The sequence below is a fragment of the Ahaetulla prasina genome, chromosome 1 (assembly GCF_028640845.1).
Source record: "Ahaetulla prasina isolate Xishuangbanna chromosome 1, ASM2864084v1, whole genome shotgun sequence".
Taxonomy (NCBI): domain Eukaryota; kingdom Metazoa; phylum Chordata; class Lepidosauria; order Squamata; family Colubridae; genus Ahaetulla; species Ahaetulla prasina.
This window is the reverse complement of record NC_080539.1, coordinates 205,963,512-205,981,875: the sequence shown is the minus strand read 5'-3', so window position 1 is coordinate 205,981,875 and position 18,364 is coordinate 205,963,512. Positions and strand designations below refer to the sequence as shown.

Here is an 18,364-nt window from a genome sequence, read left to right as displayed (position 1 = left end):
AATCACTTTGGTCAAGTGTTAAACCAACCTTCCCTAATCCAGTGGTCTGAATTTCTTTTCTCTAGCCAGCCAGTATGGCCAATACAGAGAACTAATCTTACGTAGCTTCTTCTGCAGAAACACTATACTACTAACCAGAGCTTATAAAACATTTGCTAGACCGATTCTTGAATACAGCTCGCCTGTCTGGAACCCATACCACATTTCTGACATCAATACAATTGAACATGTCCAGAAATATTTTACAAGAAGAGTTCTCCACTCCTCTGAATATAACAGAATACCTTATGCCACCAGACTTGAAATCTCGGGTTTAGAAAACTTAGAATTCCGCCGCCTTTGACAGGACCTGTGTTTAACTCATAGAAACATCTATTGCAATGTCCTTCCTGTTGAAGACTACTTCAGCTTCAATCGCAACAATACAAGAGCAAACAATAAATTTAAACTTAATGTTAACCACTTCAATCTTGATTGCAGAAAATATGACTTCTGTAACAGAGTTGTCAACGCTTGGAATAACCTGACTCTGTGGTCTCTTCCCAAAATCCCCAAAGCTTTAACCAAAAACTGACCACTATTGACCTCACCTCATTCCTAAGAGGTCTGTAAGGGGCGTGCATAAGAGCACAAAAGTGCCTACCGTTCCTGTCCTATTGTTTCCTTTCCTTATATCCAATTAATATAGTTATTACATACTTAAGCTTATATATATATATATATATATATATATATATATATATATATGTATGTATGTATGTATGTATGTATGTATGTATGTATGTATGTATGTAGATCTTTGGTTATTCGGGTTTTCTCCCGCGTAAAATTGGAAGTGTCTTGGCGACGTTTCGACGAAGTCTCATTCGTCATCTTCAGGCTTCAGCTTCGTGCTTCTGGGAGCAATGTGTGACTACAGCTGTTTCTTCCTTTTTAACTGCTAGTGGGGGTTTGAACTGATTGGGTGGGAGCTTGGCTGTGCTCTGATTGGATGGGGGTTTTTTGGTGCTGATTGGATGGGGGTGTGTCCTCTTTGGGTGGGGGCTTGGTTGTGCTCAGATTAGTCTGAGCTGCAGGGGGATTTGAGCTGGTGAGCTGCACAGCTGTTGTCCGGCTTCGTGTTCGCGGTCGTGCCACAGCTTCACAGTGGGTGTCAGTCTGCTGCATGTATGGATTGGAGGGGTTTGAAATGGCCAATGTTGCAGCTGCGGTCTGGCTTCTGGTCCTTAGTCGTGCTTCATGATCAGTGTGGGTTTGGGTCTGCTTTCTGGGTGGATGTGTGGTGGTGACATCCTGTGTGGGCCTCGTGAGTGTGGGTCTGGTGTCATTCCTCGTGTTAGGGACACGTTTGTCAATAAGGGCAGGTTTCCAAATGGCTGGTAGGCGGGAGGTGTCATCTCTTTTGTTCATGTTGATGACACCTCCCGCCTACCAGCCATTTGGAAACCTACCCTTATTGACAAACGTGTCCCTAACACGAGGACAAACGTGTCCCTAACACGAGGAATGACACCAGACCCACACTCACGAGGCCCACACAGGATGTCACCACCACACATCATCCACATCCACATTTTACACGGGAGAAAACCCGAACAACCAGACCTACATACAAACACCCGTGAAAACCTCAGAAAACAAATATATATATATATATATCTTATATATATATATATATATATATATATATATATATATATATATATATATATATATATATATATATATATATATATATATATATATATATATATATATATATATATATATATATATATATATATATATATATATATATATATGTCTTTGGTTATTGGGTTTTCTCCGTGTAAAATTGGAAGTGCCTTGGCGGCGTTTGTGAAGTCTCATTCGTCATCTTCAGGCTTCAACCGTGCTTCTGGGAGCAATGTGTGATGCAGCTGTTTCTTCCTTTTTAAAAAAGGAAGAAACAGCTGCGATCACTGCTCAAGCTGCAACTGCTGAATGACGAATGGTTTCGTCACACGTGTAAGAACTCAATTTAACGGGAGAAAACCGAACAACCAGACCTATATATATATATATATATATATATATATATATATATATATATATATATATATATATATATATATATATATATATATATATATATATATATATATCTTATATATATATATATATCTTATATATATATATATATATATATATATATATATATATATATATATATATATATATATATATATATATATCTTTATTGTTGGGTTTTCTCCGTGTAAAATTGGAAGTGCCTTGGCGGCGTTTGTGAAGTCTCATTAAGTCATCTTCAGGCTTCAACCGTGCTTCTGGGAGCAATGTGTGATCGCAGCTGTTTCTTCCTTTTAACTGCTAGTGGGGGTTTGAACTGATTGGGTGGAAGCTTGGCTGTGCTCTGATTGGATGGGGGTTTTTTTTGGTGCTCTGATTGGATGGGGATGTGTCCTCTTTGGGTGGGGGCTTGGTTGTGCTCAGATTAGTCTGAGCTGCAGGGGGATTTGAGCTGGTGAGCTGCATAGCTGTTGTTTGGCTTTGTGGTCGTGCTACATCTTCACAAAGCCAAACAACAGCTATGCAGCTCACCAGCTCAAATCCTGCAACACATTAAAGTGAGCACAACCAAGCCCCCACCAACACAGGACACACCCCCAGCCAATCAGGCACAAAAACCCCATCCAATCAGAACACAGCCAGCTCCCAATCAGTTCAAACCCCGCTAGCAGTTAAAGGAAGAAACAGCTGCGATCACTGCTCAAGCTACTGAAAAGATGACGAATGAACACCGTCAAAGCGTCGCCAAGACACTTCCAATTTTACATGGGAGAAAACCCGAACAACCAAAGACCTATATACAAACACCCATGAAAACCTCAGAAAACAAATATATATATATGCTTATATATTGTATAGTTACTTTCATGCTTATCTTATATACACTGTTGTAACAAAATAAATAAAAATAAAATAAAATAAAATAAAAAAATCTGAAGACACTGAAGTCTGCACATCCAAAGATACTTTAGCTGAAGGTATCAGTGCTAAATATTTTTGATTCTTAAGCTTGCAAAATAAGAATATTTGCTTCTTTCACATTATACCTAGACCCTACCAAAGAAAATACAAGTGAAAACACATGTCTACTTTCACATATGCATCACTTGCCTGGCTGTAAACTACTGCAAAAGGATAATTAGTAAGCATTCTTCAAGCCCAAAGCCTTTACACATTTGACTGAGAGAAGAGTAGAGAAGTCAGTTGCTCCAGGATGGGTCAGATTTGGAATTTTGAGAGCACACTTGTCACATATAAAATAGTTATCATGGGAGACATGTTTAGTCTCAAAATAAGTGAGAGTGAATATGGCCAGTTATGAAGAGCCATTTGCCAAAGACAACAAGCCTCCATCTATATGTTTTTTAACTATCCCATCCCAAGGAACTTTGTGGGTTCAAAGGCACTGTTGCAAATAAATATGCTAGGACATGGTACCTTCCAGCAAGCATATAAGCCTTCTATTTCATTCTCAATTAGTGTTTCAAATGAAGTGTGGAGCCCAATGTACAATGAAATGTGTCACTTTTTCAATGTTGTCAATAACTATTTGATTTTTTCCCCCTTTACATATAGAAAACATCTGGATTAAGAATTGATAATCTCCTACTGTCATTCATTGATTTATCAAGTTTACATAGTTTTGCATACATTTTTTTGTCATTATACCCAAGAATGATCTGAAGGCAAATCCCATCACTTAAGATAAAGTAGTTTTAGCTATAATATCCCTGCAAATCTGAATTATTTGCCAGAAGAAGTCCTCTAATTATGATAGCCTTCACCATTGAAAAAAATCTTTCTCCTTATGTTCTGAATGCAGCCCAGCATGCCATATTATTAATCCATATTCCTATGAAGAATAATCATAACCTCTGATTAAAATTTTGCAATTTTAATACATTTAAGATACCAGCAGAGGAAACATCTACAACAAAAGTCTTCCAATAATGAGCACTATGCTGGTTATTGTCAAGGTTCATTCTCTTAAGATTTTATTTCTCTGTACAACCCAGTGAGTGATGTAATATTTCAATCAGGGCATGACAGTTTTAATTTTATTTTTCATCTTGTGAACTCTAAGGGATTGAATCCTCTTCCAATCTCTATTTAGAGTGAGATTTTTCTTAATTTGCAATAAATCAGTGTCATCTTGCAGTCTGCATTGAACAAATCCTCATCTATAATTCTTCAATTCATTTGAAAACAGCTTTTTATCAAGTTCTAGACCAGGCATGCCCAACCCGCAGACTTCATACAGCCCTGGACAACTAGTAATACAGCCCTACAAGATCATAAAGGAGGTTTGGTGTGTGTGTATACACACATATACATATACATTTACTATATATGGTTTGTATGCAGCTCAAGACAATTCCTCTTCACTCCTAGGCAAGCCAAAATGTTGGACGCCCTTAATCTAGACCAGTGATATGCCGTCACATGCCAAAAGCGGGGGGAGCGCAGGGGTGTGCACACACGTGCCCACACCCATAATTCAATGCCCCCCACCCCCGCACATGTGTGCGTGATTCCCGTCCCCGTGCTCCCCCTGCTTTTGGCACGCGATGGTATGGAGGTCCCGGTAGGCCCGTTTTTCGCTGTCCACAAGCTCCAGAAGCTTTCTTGGAGCCTGGGGAGGGCGAAAATGGCTTTCCCCACCCCGCCCCAGAGGCCCGTTTCCCAACTTTCAGTGGGCCTGGAAGGCCCGAAAATCAGCAGGCCAGCACGCACAAGCACACTGGAACTGAGCTAGGGTAACGCTCCCATGCCCACAGATATGGCTCCGCATGCCATCACAGATCTAGCCAGTACAGTTTTGCCATACACTTGGGTATGCTGATGGCAAGAGGTTAATACTCTGCCCTTATGTTTTTCATGAAATAAGTGCTTAGAAACAGCTGCCAATTCCAAGAATATCAAATGCTTGCCTCACCAAAGTCGAATTTTGCCATCTCTGTGTCCGCTTGCTATGCAGTCTTCCTTTGGGTGACAGGTTATACAGGTGAAATGGCTGGTTGAAGCATTCCTAAGATTTTTACCTATAGAGAAGCTTCAAAAAGAAGGAGTTACAGCTTAGTTAGTGCGGCTGTTAAGCAGAATTATCCAAGAGATTAACAAAATTAAAATGTTAACTGCGAGAGCCACCTCCTCACAAGAATGCAGCACACATAACCCTTTAAAGACTATTCAGAAACTGAAACTGATTCAAAGCTGTAGTATCTGTATCTATTTTGGCATCCATTTCATTTGCTTCATTCAGTAGTCCAGCCATCTCTCAACTTAATTGTTCAATAATTCTATCCCCAAAGTTTGAAAAGTTGGAATGGATTCTATGGAGACGAGCATAGATCTTTTTGATTAATTTCTCCCATAATCTGTTTTCCTTTCTCTTTCACTGCAGTCATTGGATAGGAATCAACCCCAGTAACTGAATGAGTTAGGGATTATGAAACTTTTTAGAGCTGAGTTTGAAAGATACTTGACCTTTCCCCATCTTTCTCTTCTAATAAAGAATTCTTGGAATCCGAAGTAGAAAATGTTTAATTGACATCCACAGAAACCTTTAAAATCTGGGGTCAACCTCAATAGCGGTAAACATTTGATGCGTTTTTCAAACAACAAATTGCAAGTTGTTATTTAAAGCAAGTCATAACAACAACTCACAAGAAGTTGCGATCTAGGCAAGATGCGGGGCATAAATAAATGAACTCACATTATTAAAATAGGATGCATTTTGGACCCCCCAATTTTATTTTTATTTAAAAGTTTTATATAAACATCCATCTTAATGAATCACAATCCTGGGCAGCTCGTAAGAACTAGTAAAAGAGTAAAAAGAAGCCATTAAAATCCAGCAAAGGATCTCCCAATGCCCCCAAATAGAACACTTCCTGACACATCTAGAAAAAAACATTAGATTTCCCTGGACTCCATCTCTGACTGCATAGTAAGGTTGTGGTAAAAGGCACCTTTTCCTAGGTTTTCACAAGGCCAGCAGGATAGTGGTCTGCCAAATCTTAAGGGGAAAGGGTCAGTGGTGGGTTTTAAAATGTTTTACTACCGGTTCTGTGTGTGTGGCTTGGTGGGCGTGGCATGGCTTGGTAGGTGTAATGTATTACTGTAAGTTTTGGCGGGAGTTTTAGGCGGGAAATATCTCGTCTCTGATTGGATGCAGCCTCAGGCTGAAGTGTATATAAGGAGAGGTTTTTCTCCAGAGTTTTGCTGGGTCACACTATATTAAAGAGCTGTTGTCACTAACCTGGTCTCCTGCCTCGTCAATACCCAAACTTAACATTGGCGGCGAGGTGGGATCTTGAGGCAGAGCACCAGAACAGAGCTGAACTCACTACGAGACTCAAACCCAGCAAGGTGACGGCGAATGCAGCGATGACCGGCTACACGCCACCCACTCCGTTTGACCCTGCCCAGGAGACATGGGGAATATACATGACCCGTTTGAAAGTTTCCTGGAGGCAACGAGCTACAGGAGTCTCCGACAACCGTAAGCGGGCTTACTTCATAAGCCACTGTGGGTCCGCAGTCATCGCCGTCGCAGAAGCCTAGCGGAGCCAACACCGCTACACTCCGTATCGTGGCAGACCCTTCAGACCCTCCTGAAGAATCACTACGCACCAGCCCGTCCAAATCGTTCGTGATGCGAGTTTGGGGCGCGCAGGCAACAAGAAGGCGAGTCTATCAGCGACTACATGGCAGCCCTGAGACAAGCCTCCAAGCATTGCAGTACCGCGATCTGGACGAAGAGCTGCTGGAACAACTTATACGGGGTCAGAGACATCCGTTTGAGGAGGCGGTTGCTAGCCAAGAGCAACCTGACATTGGCAAACGCCTGGACGAAGCCAGAGCCCATGAGATGTCCAACCATGCAGCAGACACCTTACAAAGCGACTCACGCCGATGGCGGGCGCAAAGCCGAGCACAGTCCACCACGAAGAAACCTATCGTGAGTCAACCAGCGAAGAGGAGGAAGAAGTCCACTACACCGGAAAATCGACAAGGGAAGACCGGAGGAATGCGGAAGTTGCGGGCGACATCAGCGCCAAAGATGTAAGTTCAGGGCGCCATTTGCCGGCGGTGTGAAAGGAAGGGCACCTGGCTCAAGTCTGCCGAGCACCCCAACCTTCCGCCGAAAATTCAAATCGCCAATCAGAGCGGCTCTGAGTCAGAGATGCAAACCCCACATTCCGCCGAAATTTCAAACCAGCCAATCAGAGCGCGAGATCGGCGAGGCGACCCGATTGGCCAGGAAAGAAAGAGCGCGAAGTCAAACCGAATGACTGTTACCATAGACCACGCAGCTACCGCATCGAAGAAAAGATCTTCACAAACCCGACAATTGAAGGCGTACCGTGCCGACTGGAAGTAGACACAGGATCAGCTATCACAATCATGTCCTGGGACACTTTTGTGAAAGCCTTGCCGCACATCGCAGCGCAAGCTACAGAAACAACGGCTCCGGGTGCAGGATTACCAGGGCAACCGCATCCCTGTTCGAGGACAACGACCGTCGAGGTCAAGTCTGGGACATACGAAAGACCCTGCCCATCACGTTAGTCGAGGAACCTTGCCAAGCTTGCTGGGGCTAGACTGGTTCAGGCGTTGGGAATGGGGTGACTGGCGTCCACGGACGGATGCAACCTGCAAAACGCCCTAATGGAGGAATTCGCAGGCGTATTCGAGGACCGTTTAGGCAAGTACAAGGGACCCCTATCTCCTTCAATTTAGACCCCAAATAGCTCCCATTAGGTTAAAGGCAAGGAGGGTTCCTTTTGCACTCAAACCTAAAATCGACAAAGAGTTAGATAAATTAGTCAGCCAGGGATACTAGTGCCAGTTGACCATGCCAAATGGGAGACGCCAATCGTCACCCTATAAAACCAGACGGGTCCATAAGAATTTGCGCTGATTACAAGGCTACCTTGAACAAAGCATTGCAAAAGCGCCTACCCAGTTCCAGTAGTGCAACACTTATTGCACTCACTAGGGCACGGACAAGTTTTCGCCAAATTAGACTTGGCACAAGCGTACCAACAGCTACCCGTAGATGCTAGCACAGCTGAAGCCCAGACCATTATAACGCACCGAGGTGCCTTTAAATGCACCGGTTACAGTTTGGGTGAGTGTGGCCCTGGGCTATTCAAAATTTGATGGAGCGGCTCCTACAAGGGTTACCAGGAGTCGTGCCCTATTTCGATGATGTGTTGGTATCAGGGAAGATTTAAAGAACTGGGGAAGCGATTAAGGAAAGTTTTGGCCATTTTAGGTCGGCAGGATTAAAAGTCAAAGCAAGCAAGTGTCAGATAGGGTCGAATCTGTTGAATTTTTGGGCTATAGAATAGACAAAAGGATTCACCCACTGAGAGCAAAGTCAAAGCGATAAAGAGCCCCAGCACCCAAAAACAAGACAGAACTCCAGGCTTTCCTGGGTCTGGTAAACTTTTATGCTGTATTTTTAAGAAACAAAGCAACCGTTGCTGAACCGCTGCATAAATTGCTTGGAAAAACACTGTTTGGTCTTGGGGAAGTCAGAGAATAGGGCATTTGAGGCAGTAAAAGTTTGCTATCAAGCGATAGCCTGTTAATACAATACAGTAGCAGGCTGCCGTTAGTATTGGTTTGTGATGCATCCCCTATGGAGTAGGAGCTGTACTTAGCCACAGACTCCCAAAGCGGCACTGAAGCCCCTATAGCGTTCTATTCACGAGCGATGTCCCGGCTGAAAGGAATTACAGCCAGCTAGATAGGAGGCTCTACTTAATAGTGTCAGGCGTGAAGAAATTTCACGAATACGTTTTGGCGAGACTTTGAAATTGTCACTGATCACAGACCGCTATTGGGGTTACTGGCTGGCGACCGCCCAACGCCAGTAGCACTCTCACCTAGACTGACCAGATGGACTATTTTCTGGCCGCCTACTCCTACAAACTGCAGCATCGGCCTGGAAAGGAGCTGGGGCATGCAGGACGCACTGAGCAGATGCCCATTGCCAGGAAATCGAGGACCCCACCCGGGCACCCGTTCTACTAATTGACTCTTTGGACTCTGGCCCAGTCACATCTCAGGAAGTGGCTCGGGCCTCCTACCGGGACGTTGTTTTAAGAACTGTAATTGGATGGGTTCAAAGGGATGGCCCGCTGCGCCGGGCGACGTTTTAAAGAGTTTGTAAAGAAAAAGAATTGTCTGTACAAGGGGTGCCTGCTCTGGGGGATAGGGTGGTAGTTCCAGAGAAGCTGAGAAAAAGTCCTGGAACTCCTGCATGAGGTCACCCAGGAATTGTGAGGATGAAGGGTTTGGCTAGGAGCTATGTCTGGTGGCCCCTAATGGACAGGAAATCAGTGACAGGGTTGGCCGATGCCAAGTCTGTCAGGAATCCAGACCACTACCACCCACGGCCCCAGTGTTGGAGTGGGAGAAACCCCAAGGCCCTTGGTCCCGCATACACATTGATTTTGCCGGCCCTTCCACGGCCAAACATTTCTAATTGTGGTGGATGCATTCTCCAAATGGCTGGAGATCATCCTAATGAAATCCACAACCGCGGGAGCTGTCACTGCAGCACTAAAACACCTTTTCGCCACACATGGGCTACGGACACCCTCGTGTCCGATAACGCCCACAGTTCACGCAGCATTATTTGAAGGGTACCTGGCTGAAGAGGGCATCCGACATGCCCTCTCAGCGCCGTTCCACCCTGCGTCGAACGGCCTTGCTGAGCGTTTTGTTCGGAGTGCGAAAGAAGCGCTATCACGAAGCGGCCCGGCGATTGGCAGGCACAAATCGGCGCATTCCTAACTGTCAACACAGGACCCCTGTGTGGCCACCGCCGCAGCCCAGCCGAGCTATTAATGGGCGGAAGCTACGGTGCCCACTAGACCGGCTACACCGAACTACGTACAGGACGGGTTCAAAACAAAACCAGATAGAATCCGAGAATTAAACATAGGAGACTCAGTGTGGGCACATAATTACAGCGCGGCCCTAGCTGGAGGAGGGGATAGTCATAGACAAAGCGGGCCCCAAATCTTATCTAGTGGAACTAGGCGATGGCAGAATCTGGGCGCCACATAGATCAATTAAGAAACAGATTGAGCGATAAGGCAGAATTAGGCGAGACCAGCCCTGACTATGATTTAATTAACCCCACAGCTGACTGGAGCCGAGAACAAACAGAAAGCGTAAGCAAAGAACCAAACAGAGACTTATCTGAGTCAGGCGAGGTCCAGCGACACCCTCCGGTCCCTCTAGAGGACAGCAGGTCCGAGCCGGCGAATAATCCAGGGCGGATGGCGGGAGGAGGAGCTCAGAGGGCGAAAAGTCCCTCCGGCAAGCTCGACTCAACTCCAGAAAGTGAACTGCGCAGGTCCGGGAGAGTCAGGAGGCGCCCACGTACCTGCAGGACTACGTGGAGAAGTAGTATGCAAATGTGGGCAAAGTGCCTTCTGGGAGGGAAGGAGTGTAATGTATTACTGTAAGTTTTGGCGGGAGTTTTAGGCGGGAAATATCTCGTCTCTGATTGGATGCAGCCTCAGGCTGAAGTGTATATAAGGAGAGGTTTTTCTCCAGAGTTTTGCTGGGTCACACTATATTAAAGAGCTGTTGTCACTAACCTGGTCTCCTGCCTCGTCAATACCCAAACTTAACAGTAGGCATGGGATGGTGGGAATGGCAGGGAAGGTTACTGCAAAATCCCCATTTCCTCCTGATCAGCTGGGATTCTGGAGGCAGAGAATAGATGGGGGCAGGCCCTGTCAGAATTTTTACTACCGGTTCTCCAGAACAGGTCAGAACCCGCTGAAGCCCATCTCTGGAAAGGGTGTTCCAAAAGGACAGTGTCGAGAACACGTTCTAGGTCCTACTTGGCAGAACCATTCAAGGGAAAGAATCTGGACCATGCTCACCCTATCCAACTTGCTGGAACAGGCAGACATCCTCAGAGAGGCAGTCCCACAAGTATCCTGCCCCCTTGTCATTCATGGCTTTAAAGATGAAGTCAGAAACTTCAAAAAAGCACTTTCGTTATTGGTGTCAGCATTCCAGAAAACTCCAACTTCAATTAAAAACTCCGCTGTCAATTTGTTTTCAAGGAGGTCAGAATGGAGTCTGGTTTGTGTTCTAGTGAGTGCTTGGGCTGCTGGTTGGGCTTCGGAGACCACGGCACGTACTATCTTTTCTCGTCAGCTGTCAAATTGGGGTTTCCTGGACAAAGCATCAGCCAATAGGTTTCTTCCCCCCCTCCCCCCCGTATGTATTTTAGCTTGAAGCTAAAGCGTTTGAAATACTGAGCCAATCAAACTTGTTTGGGGGAATTGGTTTATAAATAGGTTTTATTTGTAGTAGCCAAACATCCTTTCAGAAAAGCTAATCAATTAACTGGTTAAACCCAAATTGGATAGTCTCTTTTTAAAAAATCAAATTAACTGATTCATCCCTCTACATCCAAATTGGTAACAGAGGAAGTAAAGAAGAAGAACTGATTGACATATTGCCTTGGATATGACACAGTTGTCAACTTACACTTTTAATCCTCACCTGTAAATCTTATTCTTCTTTAAGAAATAAACAACAAGACAAAGCTTCCAGACTGATGCTACATATTCACCCTGTCATAATGAAAATATAGTTGGAAATTTCAACCAGCTTCAACTTAAGTCTTACTTTGCTCAAGTAATTTGTTGAATATACCACCTTAAATTGTGAACCTGTTAAAATATGTGGATGAGCGCATAAATTACAATAAGCCAAAATCAACGAAAAACTATAATTTGATGCAATGTATGGACCTGGATTTACTTTCTGTCAAGATCTTAACTCTTTAAGTCAGGATTTCTGTCAAGATCAAAACAGTCATTTGATTACAAAAATAATTAGAACAGTTGGGAATGTGACAACAAATAGGGGACTAAAACCCATTAATTTAAAGCAACCCCGGAAAAGTGACCTCATGCACTGGTAGGCGATCTGGTGCCTTGCAAATATTTTGGGCCTGCTTCCATCAGCCTCAGTCATTATGACACATAACAATGGATTGTAGAAGTTGTAGAACAAGACATCTGGCAATCATTAGGCTGCCCATTCCATTGTTAAAAATACCAAGAAGTTACATATTTGATAATGCGACCCAGCTGTCACTGAAATGAACAGTTTCCACAAACCCAAACTGGATGGACAGCCAGGCCTTAGTCAAGAAGAAATACTGTAAAAAGTTTACCATGAAGGAACTTTGGGAAGGAGGAGAGGAAACAGCATCTATGCTGATTGAGAAATATAAAACTCTGAACAGGCCATCTAGTTTTCGATAACCCATATCATGGACAATTGCCCAAATTTTTGCTTTTCTCCTGCAGCAGACTAATCAGAGAGATGAAAAGAAGGATCTGGAGCCTGATTAGCCCAAAACCCTCTATGTATAATGTGTATGTTATGCATGCATCCCTCTTGCCAGACAGTAGGCTCAGAAATCCATTCATTTTCTGGTCTACTTGGAGGATTGTGTTTATTTAAAACTAAAATAGATTGTTACATAGGTCATCTTGTTGTTGTTGTTTTTGATGAAACTGGTTTACCTCCCAAGGAGGGAACAAAAGACTGAAACTCTAATCACTTGCCTATACACTATCTGATCAAAAAGTTGTGTTTTTAAAAAAGTATTTTTAATTTTTGACCATTTAATCATCAAAAAAAGGCAGCACAGATTTTGGGAAAGAGTGGAATGACTGATGGTGTCCTCCCATCAGTGACAATAGAGGGGATTGCCAAGTCACTATCCCATCCCCACAGGATCAGCTATTTTTGCTACAGCTTAAGAGTAAAGAAAATATACATACATCTCTTCCAAACGCAGTGTATTTGGGCGACTGGCTTACACCGTCTAAAACCATTTCTAGGTCATTGGCTTCCACTTCTTGATCAGGTGTTTTGGGAAGTTTCACTGTCATGAGCTGAAACTTATCTGGTGAAATAAATATTAATACATTGGTACAAATGGATACGAGTTGGCAGTAAGGTATGAATTTAATCATGACTTGCAGATTAAGGGATAACTATCAGGTTCACGTATCCTATTGAATCAAAATTAAACCGCATTTTATGACTTAGTACAATGGATAAATCAGGCCACTTTTTCCTATGGCTTGAATTATAGAATACATTCACTGAACATACAAGAGACATTTTTCCTAACCTGCCCTCCTCTCTCCATCCCCAAATTCTCTCTGAAGAGATAAAGAATTGGAGCTAAATCTAGAAAAATCTACTTTGGTTTCAGTGTTGGGATAAACTCATGATGCTCCTTCATTTCACCCGTCATGGAAAATTAGTCATCATCAGCCTAACCATAAACATTTATCAACCAGTTCACAGACAGGTCTCAAGTTTCTCCCAGAAGAACGACACTTTCATTGGTTGCCTTTTAGGTCATTGTTTTACAAAAACTTACATCACATAAAACTGTTAGCATTCAATGAACCACAACACTTCACATTGTTTTCACAACTGGTTTAGAACAAGTATACATCTGAAAATCCTGTCAAATAGTTAACAATCTTGAGCTAGAGAGGAGAATAACTTTAAAATTAATTAATTCTGAGAATGTAAGAGAGCTTACACATGCTTACTTTTATTTTTCATAATAGAAGGCAGAGTACCACAAGCAGTGAATTTATTTTACCTCAGCCTTCCATTTTTTGACAAAGGTTTAAAAGAGATTCATGAGAACATAAAATCTACAGAAAAAAAGGACATAGGTTATAACCTACCTGATTTTTCATCGTTATGCTTTGAAATGATGATAAATGCAGAATTCTCTGAACTCGCAAGGGTGTAAAATGCAAAGAGTTTAGACCCAACAACAAATGTCTAGAAGAAAAGAAAAAAGCCACACAATATCTCTATTAAATTTCAGCCAATCTCAAGGTGAAATTCTGGCAAGAAATACAATTTGTCCTAAGTTCCAAACAGCTTCTGAAAGTAGGAGAATAAGAAAAATACTCTCTGCCCCGTATTTCCAATGTGTTTGTTCTTTTGGTTTGGCTTGGTTACTGGCATAGTTGCTCTTATGCCAGCACAATGGAATGTGTTCCCAAACACACATTATTCATTATGATTATTTCATTTCATTATTAAGCAGTCTTGAGTTCACTTGATAAAAAGGGATAGCCCCCCAATTATTTAAAAAAATGCATAAACACAATCTGCAAAATTAAAGGTACTCCTCAGTTAACAACAGCAATTGAGACTGGAATTTCTGACACTAAGCAATGTAGTCGTAAATGTGATGCCATCTGACCACGTTGCTTAGCGATTGCAGTGCCGGCACTGCCTCGTTGCTGTCATTAAGCGGATCTCCATGCATCATTAAATGAGGACATCACGTGATCATTTGCCCCTGCCAGCTTCCCTATTGACATTGCTAGTAGAAAATCAGCAAAGACCCCCGCAGACTGTGATCACATAACCACTGCAAAACATTTACCTTCCAGCTGCCTTTTGAGTAACGAATTTAGTTCTGAAGAAGATAACACATCACAGCGTCTGATAAAATATGGATGTGCAAAATGCAACATTTGTAGGGATAGAATTGTACAGTACTCCTAGAATAGCCTGTTTTTCTCATGGAATGAAAGGTCATGCTTGGAACATCACAAAATCACTGTAACTGTGTGCTGGGGACCAAATACCCAGATATCCAATCACATGAGCTTGGGGATACTGCAATCAGCCGAACTTTGAGGACCAGTTGCAAGTACTACTCGTTCATAGCTGTCACAAGTTTGAACAGTTGCTGAACAAGTGGTCATTCAGGGACGACCACGGTATCAGAAGAAACTGCAGTTATAATAGACTATATATTGAGAAACCTCTGTTCACATCCTGGCCCTGTATATAACAGTTACATTGTACATGCTACATACAGTAAGCTAGAGAAAACCTATTTATTCCATTTATTCTACTGTCAAATGTACAGGAACTGCTACAGCAATTAAAACAGTTACAGTAAAATATTTTTAAAAGCCCTAAAATATCCACACTAGTCAACTTAAATACTAACAAAAATTACTGCAAGAAAATAATAATAATAATAATAATAATCATACTGAGCAATCATAACCAAATATAATACTATATACTATTTTTTCCTAGTCTTATAAGCCACTCCAATCACTGATCATTGAAAAACAAAACTTGGCATCTATACATCAAGTTAAAATAGTAATAAAATAAAAATAATACCTACTAATATTAACATATTCTAAATATATAAATTTGACAACATTAATGACGTTAAGCAATACTTTAATATTGGGGGAAAAAACAAGCTCACAACCTCTCGAATACCCCAAATCTCCTGAACAGCCAAGTTTTCATGTCTTTCAAGAGCCATTTGAATTTCTGGATAAATTTTGTTTGATATTTTAAATTATGTCTTGGATTACATTTCATCTGCAATAAATCATTTACAGTAGCTACATGTGGCTTGCATGATACTAGCAGATTATAGCTATGCCACCATACAAAAATCACACCCAATATCATCCCACTATAATACATATTACTTAACTGCTGAAATCAAAAGAATATTTCTGGATTCATTAGGTACAAATCTGATTACCATACTAATTTGTGGGTTTGATATCTTTGTGAGCATAAATTATGAATGATATATAAAAGATTAAAGAAAAGGAAAACTGAACAAACCTTGATAAGAATTCCATCCATAAAATCCCAGAGTTTAATAGTGCCATCTAGAGACCATGAATAAAGCTAGTAAGAGGGGGAAAAGAAGTGATCTTTAAGTTTCAGTTTTGATACATGTAGAAAAAATTGAGTTTCTGTACTCCTAGTGGCTCCTGCTTTATTTATAGTATATAATATTTTAAGGTATTTGGTAAAAGCATTCATTTCATTAAAAATCATGGGCGCATATTTATTCCTGAACTCTGCCAAAACATATGCTCATAAATAGCATGAACACAGATTTTTTTTAAAATTATAATAAAAAACTTTCCTGAAACCCAATAATAATTAAACCCAACCAACATGATAGAATTTGAAGGACCATTTTAGGTCCCACAGATACATACTAACTTAAGAGTCCTTATCCAGCAAAAAGCACTGAGGGAACAACCTTATGTAGTGGATCTTAGGTATTCACAAAGAAATAATTGCTGCATTACTCCATGGAGAAATTCCACTGAGTGGATACAACAGATGCAAAAGGTACTTCTGAGCCTAATCAATTCTCTTTTCCATATAAGGATAGAGATGAGAAGCAGCATTTACTCCTGGGGCTCTCTCAGTCCTAACTGAATGCCCAATAATCAGAGATAATGGAAATTGTGATCCAATAAATCTAGAAAACAAGTGTTTCCCTAGTTTGCTTTCAACTATGCAAGCCTCAAATGGTATGGAACTTTTAAACTGTACAAGAAACTAGTAAGTCAATGCTGCTGGCTCAGTGTCAAAATCAAATCATGCTACAATTGGACTGATATATGCCCAGCAATTTGATCCAGAAGTAAGCATAGCGTTCTAGACAGTGAAAAATAAAAGCCATACACAGCCTTTACAAGTTTAAAGTGATAGACAGCTAATCCTATTTTCAGCAAACTCAAATTTTCAATTATTAGCATGTCCTTCCTTTTACATGTCCTTCTACCCCTATGTTTGAATGAAATGACATGCCATAATCAAACCATAACAACCTGTAAATGATTTTGAGGATTCAACTGGATTCCTGTCACTAGATTGCTGTGACCTTGTAGGATATGCAGACATTCTTCTGTAAGCGTACTGTAGACTTTAATGTAGTCACCTGAAGCACATAGGAGATACCTGTAAATGATTTTAAAAAGTTAATGTAAAAGGCATCTATGCAATTCTAACAACGTATTATATGTTAACTAGAATTAGAAAATGTGATTCATCAGATCTTTAACATTAAAGCTAAAAGACTAAAATAAAAAGAAAAGTGCTCAAAATCCACGAAACTACGTGATCTATCAGCACTAAAACTCTGCGTTAAACCTATGGGTGCATCGTTCAAAAGCAAAATATGGGATGAATGTATTTTCAATAAATATGAAACAATAACAAACTTATTAAGATTCATATACTTGTATCATGTTACATTTCACATCAATATAAAACAAAACATAGACCCACCACCAGAAATTTATAAACCAAAATCCCAAAGAAGTGATGTCCTTAGTCCACAAGAAAACAAGAGATGCACCTCTATTTTTACACGGCTTAAACATACTGACCTGAGAACTAAATCTAGACTCTCTATTCACAAAGACTAAAGATTACAGCAAGTGTCTAAGAGGGAAGTCACATTCCAATTGCAGAGTTCCGATGGCACTTTTTTTTTTTTGTTTACATTTATACCCCACCCTTCTCCGAAGACTCAGGGCGGCTTACAATGTATAAGGCAATAGTCTCATTCTATTTGTATATTTTTACAAAGTCAACTTATTGCCCCCCCAACAATCTGGGTCCTCATTTTACCTACCTTATAAAGGATGGAAGGCTGAGTCAACCTTGGGCCGGGCTTGAACCTGCAGTAATTGCAGGCTATTGTGTTCTTAATAACAGGCTTTACCAGCCTGAGCTATTCCGGCCCTATTTTTCCTTTTGAAGTGACATTACAGACTTCAAATTCATTCTAAAGTAATTTTGGGGAATAAACTTTTGGAGCTCAAAAGCAGTTGCCTAAAGATATTAACAGCCTAACCCAGAAAAGACATCAGGTGAACATTCCCGCTTATATGTCTACCGAATGTTATCAGTGGAAGCATTTGATCTAAGAGTGCATTGCACACGCGCAGGTACATGTCAACAAAATCAACGCCGTCCTTCTTGCAATTGCAGCTTTCTCGCGTAATGGACGCTCGCCGCCGAAGAGAAAAGAAAAGCGCTTCAACTCTCCAATTCTACTAACTTCGAATCTGCAGAAAACACCGCGCGACACCCGCTCAACCAGCTCCCGCCGCAGCGAACCACGCGGAGCTCCTCGCGCGCCACCATTTTTCCACACGAGCCGACCTCCAACCTTCATGCCCCTCCCCTCCGGGAAATCCAGGAAGAAACTGTCGCAACCTCTCTAGCCGAAGTATTTCCTGGAGCTCTATCATATTGGGTCATCTTTTCCTATAAAGTGGGGGGGGCGCCTTCCGTTTTCCTGTTTTCACGGTTCAATATCTCAATTGAAAGTACTGATACATAGAGAGGGGTTTGATAGAGTGTCTGTCTTGCCCCGGTTAGGATTTCTTGAGCA

The 18,364-nt window shown here is 41.7% G+C and overlaps 1 protein-coding gene across 4 annotated transcripts in view; it reads right to left on the bottom strand.

The window, feature by feature from the left end:
• Positions 1 to 18,154, bottom strand: part of WDR75 (WD repeat domain 75) — a 41,428-nt gene extending 23,274 nt beyond the window's left edge. For 3 of the 4 annotated variants that reach the window (XM_058188897.1, XM_058188908.1, XM_058188916.1), the window contains exons 1-7: positions 18,029 to 18,154; positions 16,791 to 16,920; positions 15,784 to 15,849; positions 13,845 to 13,944; positions 12,915 to 13,039; positions 11,620 to 11,690; positions 5,006 to 5,122 (exon numbers count right to left, since the gene is read on the bottom strand). In XM_058188897.1, the coding sequence (XP_058044880.1) occupies positions 5,006 to 5,122; positions 11,620 to 11,690; positions 12,915 to 13,039; positions 13,845 to 13,944; positions 15,784 to 15,849; positions 16,791 to 16,920; positions 18,029 to 18,114 (695 nt within the window). In that variant the 5' untranslated portion in view covers positions 18,115 to 18,154. Of the gene's footprint in view, positions 1 to 5,005; positions 5,123 to 11,619; positions 11,691 to 12,914; positions 13,040 to 13,844; positions 13,945 to 15,783; positions 15,850 to 16,790; positions 16,922 to 17,874; positions 17,882 to 18,028 lie in introns of those variants that run through there. The other variant, XM_058188924.1, reaches the window with a different exon arrangement.
• Between the last annotated feature and the right edge of the window lie 210 nt (positions 18,155 to 18,364).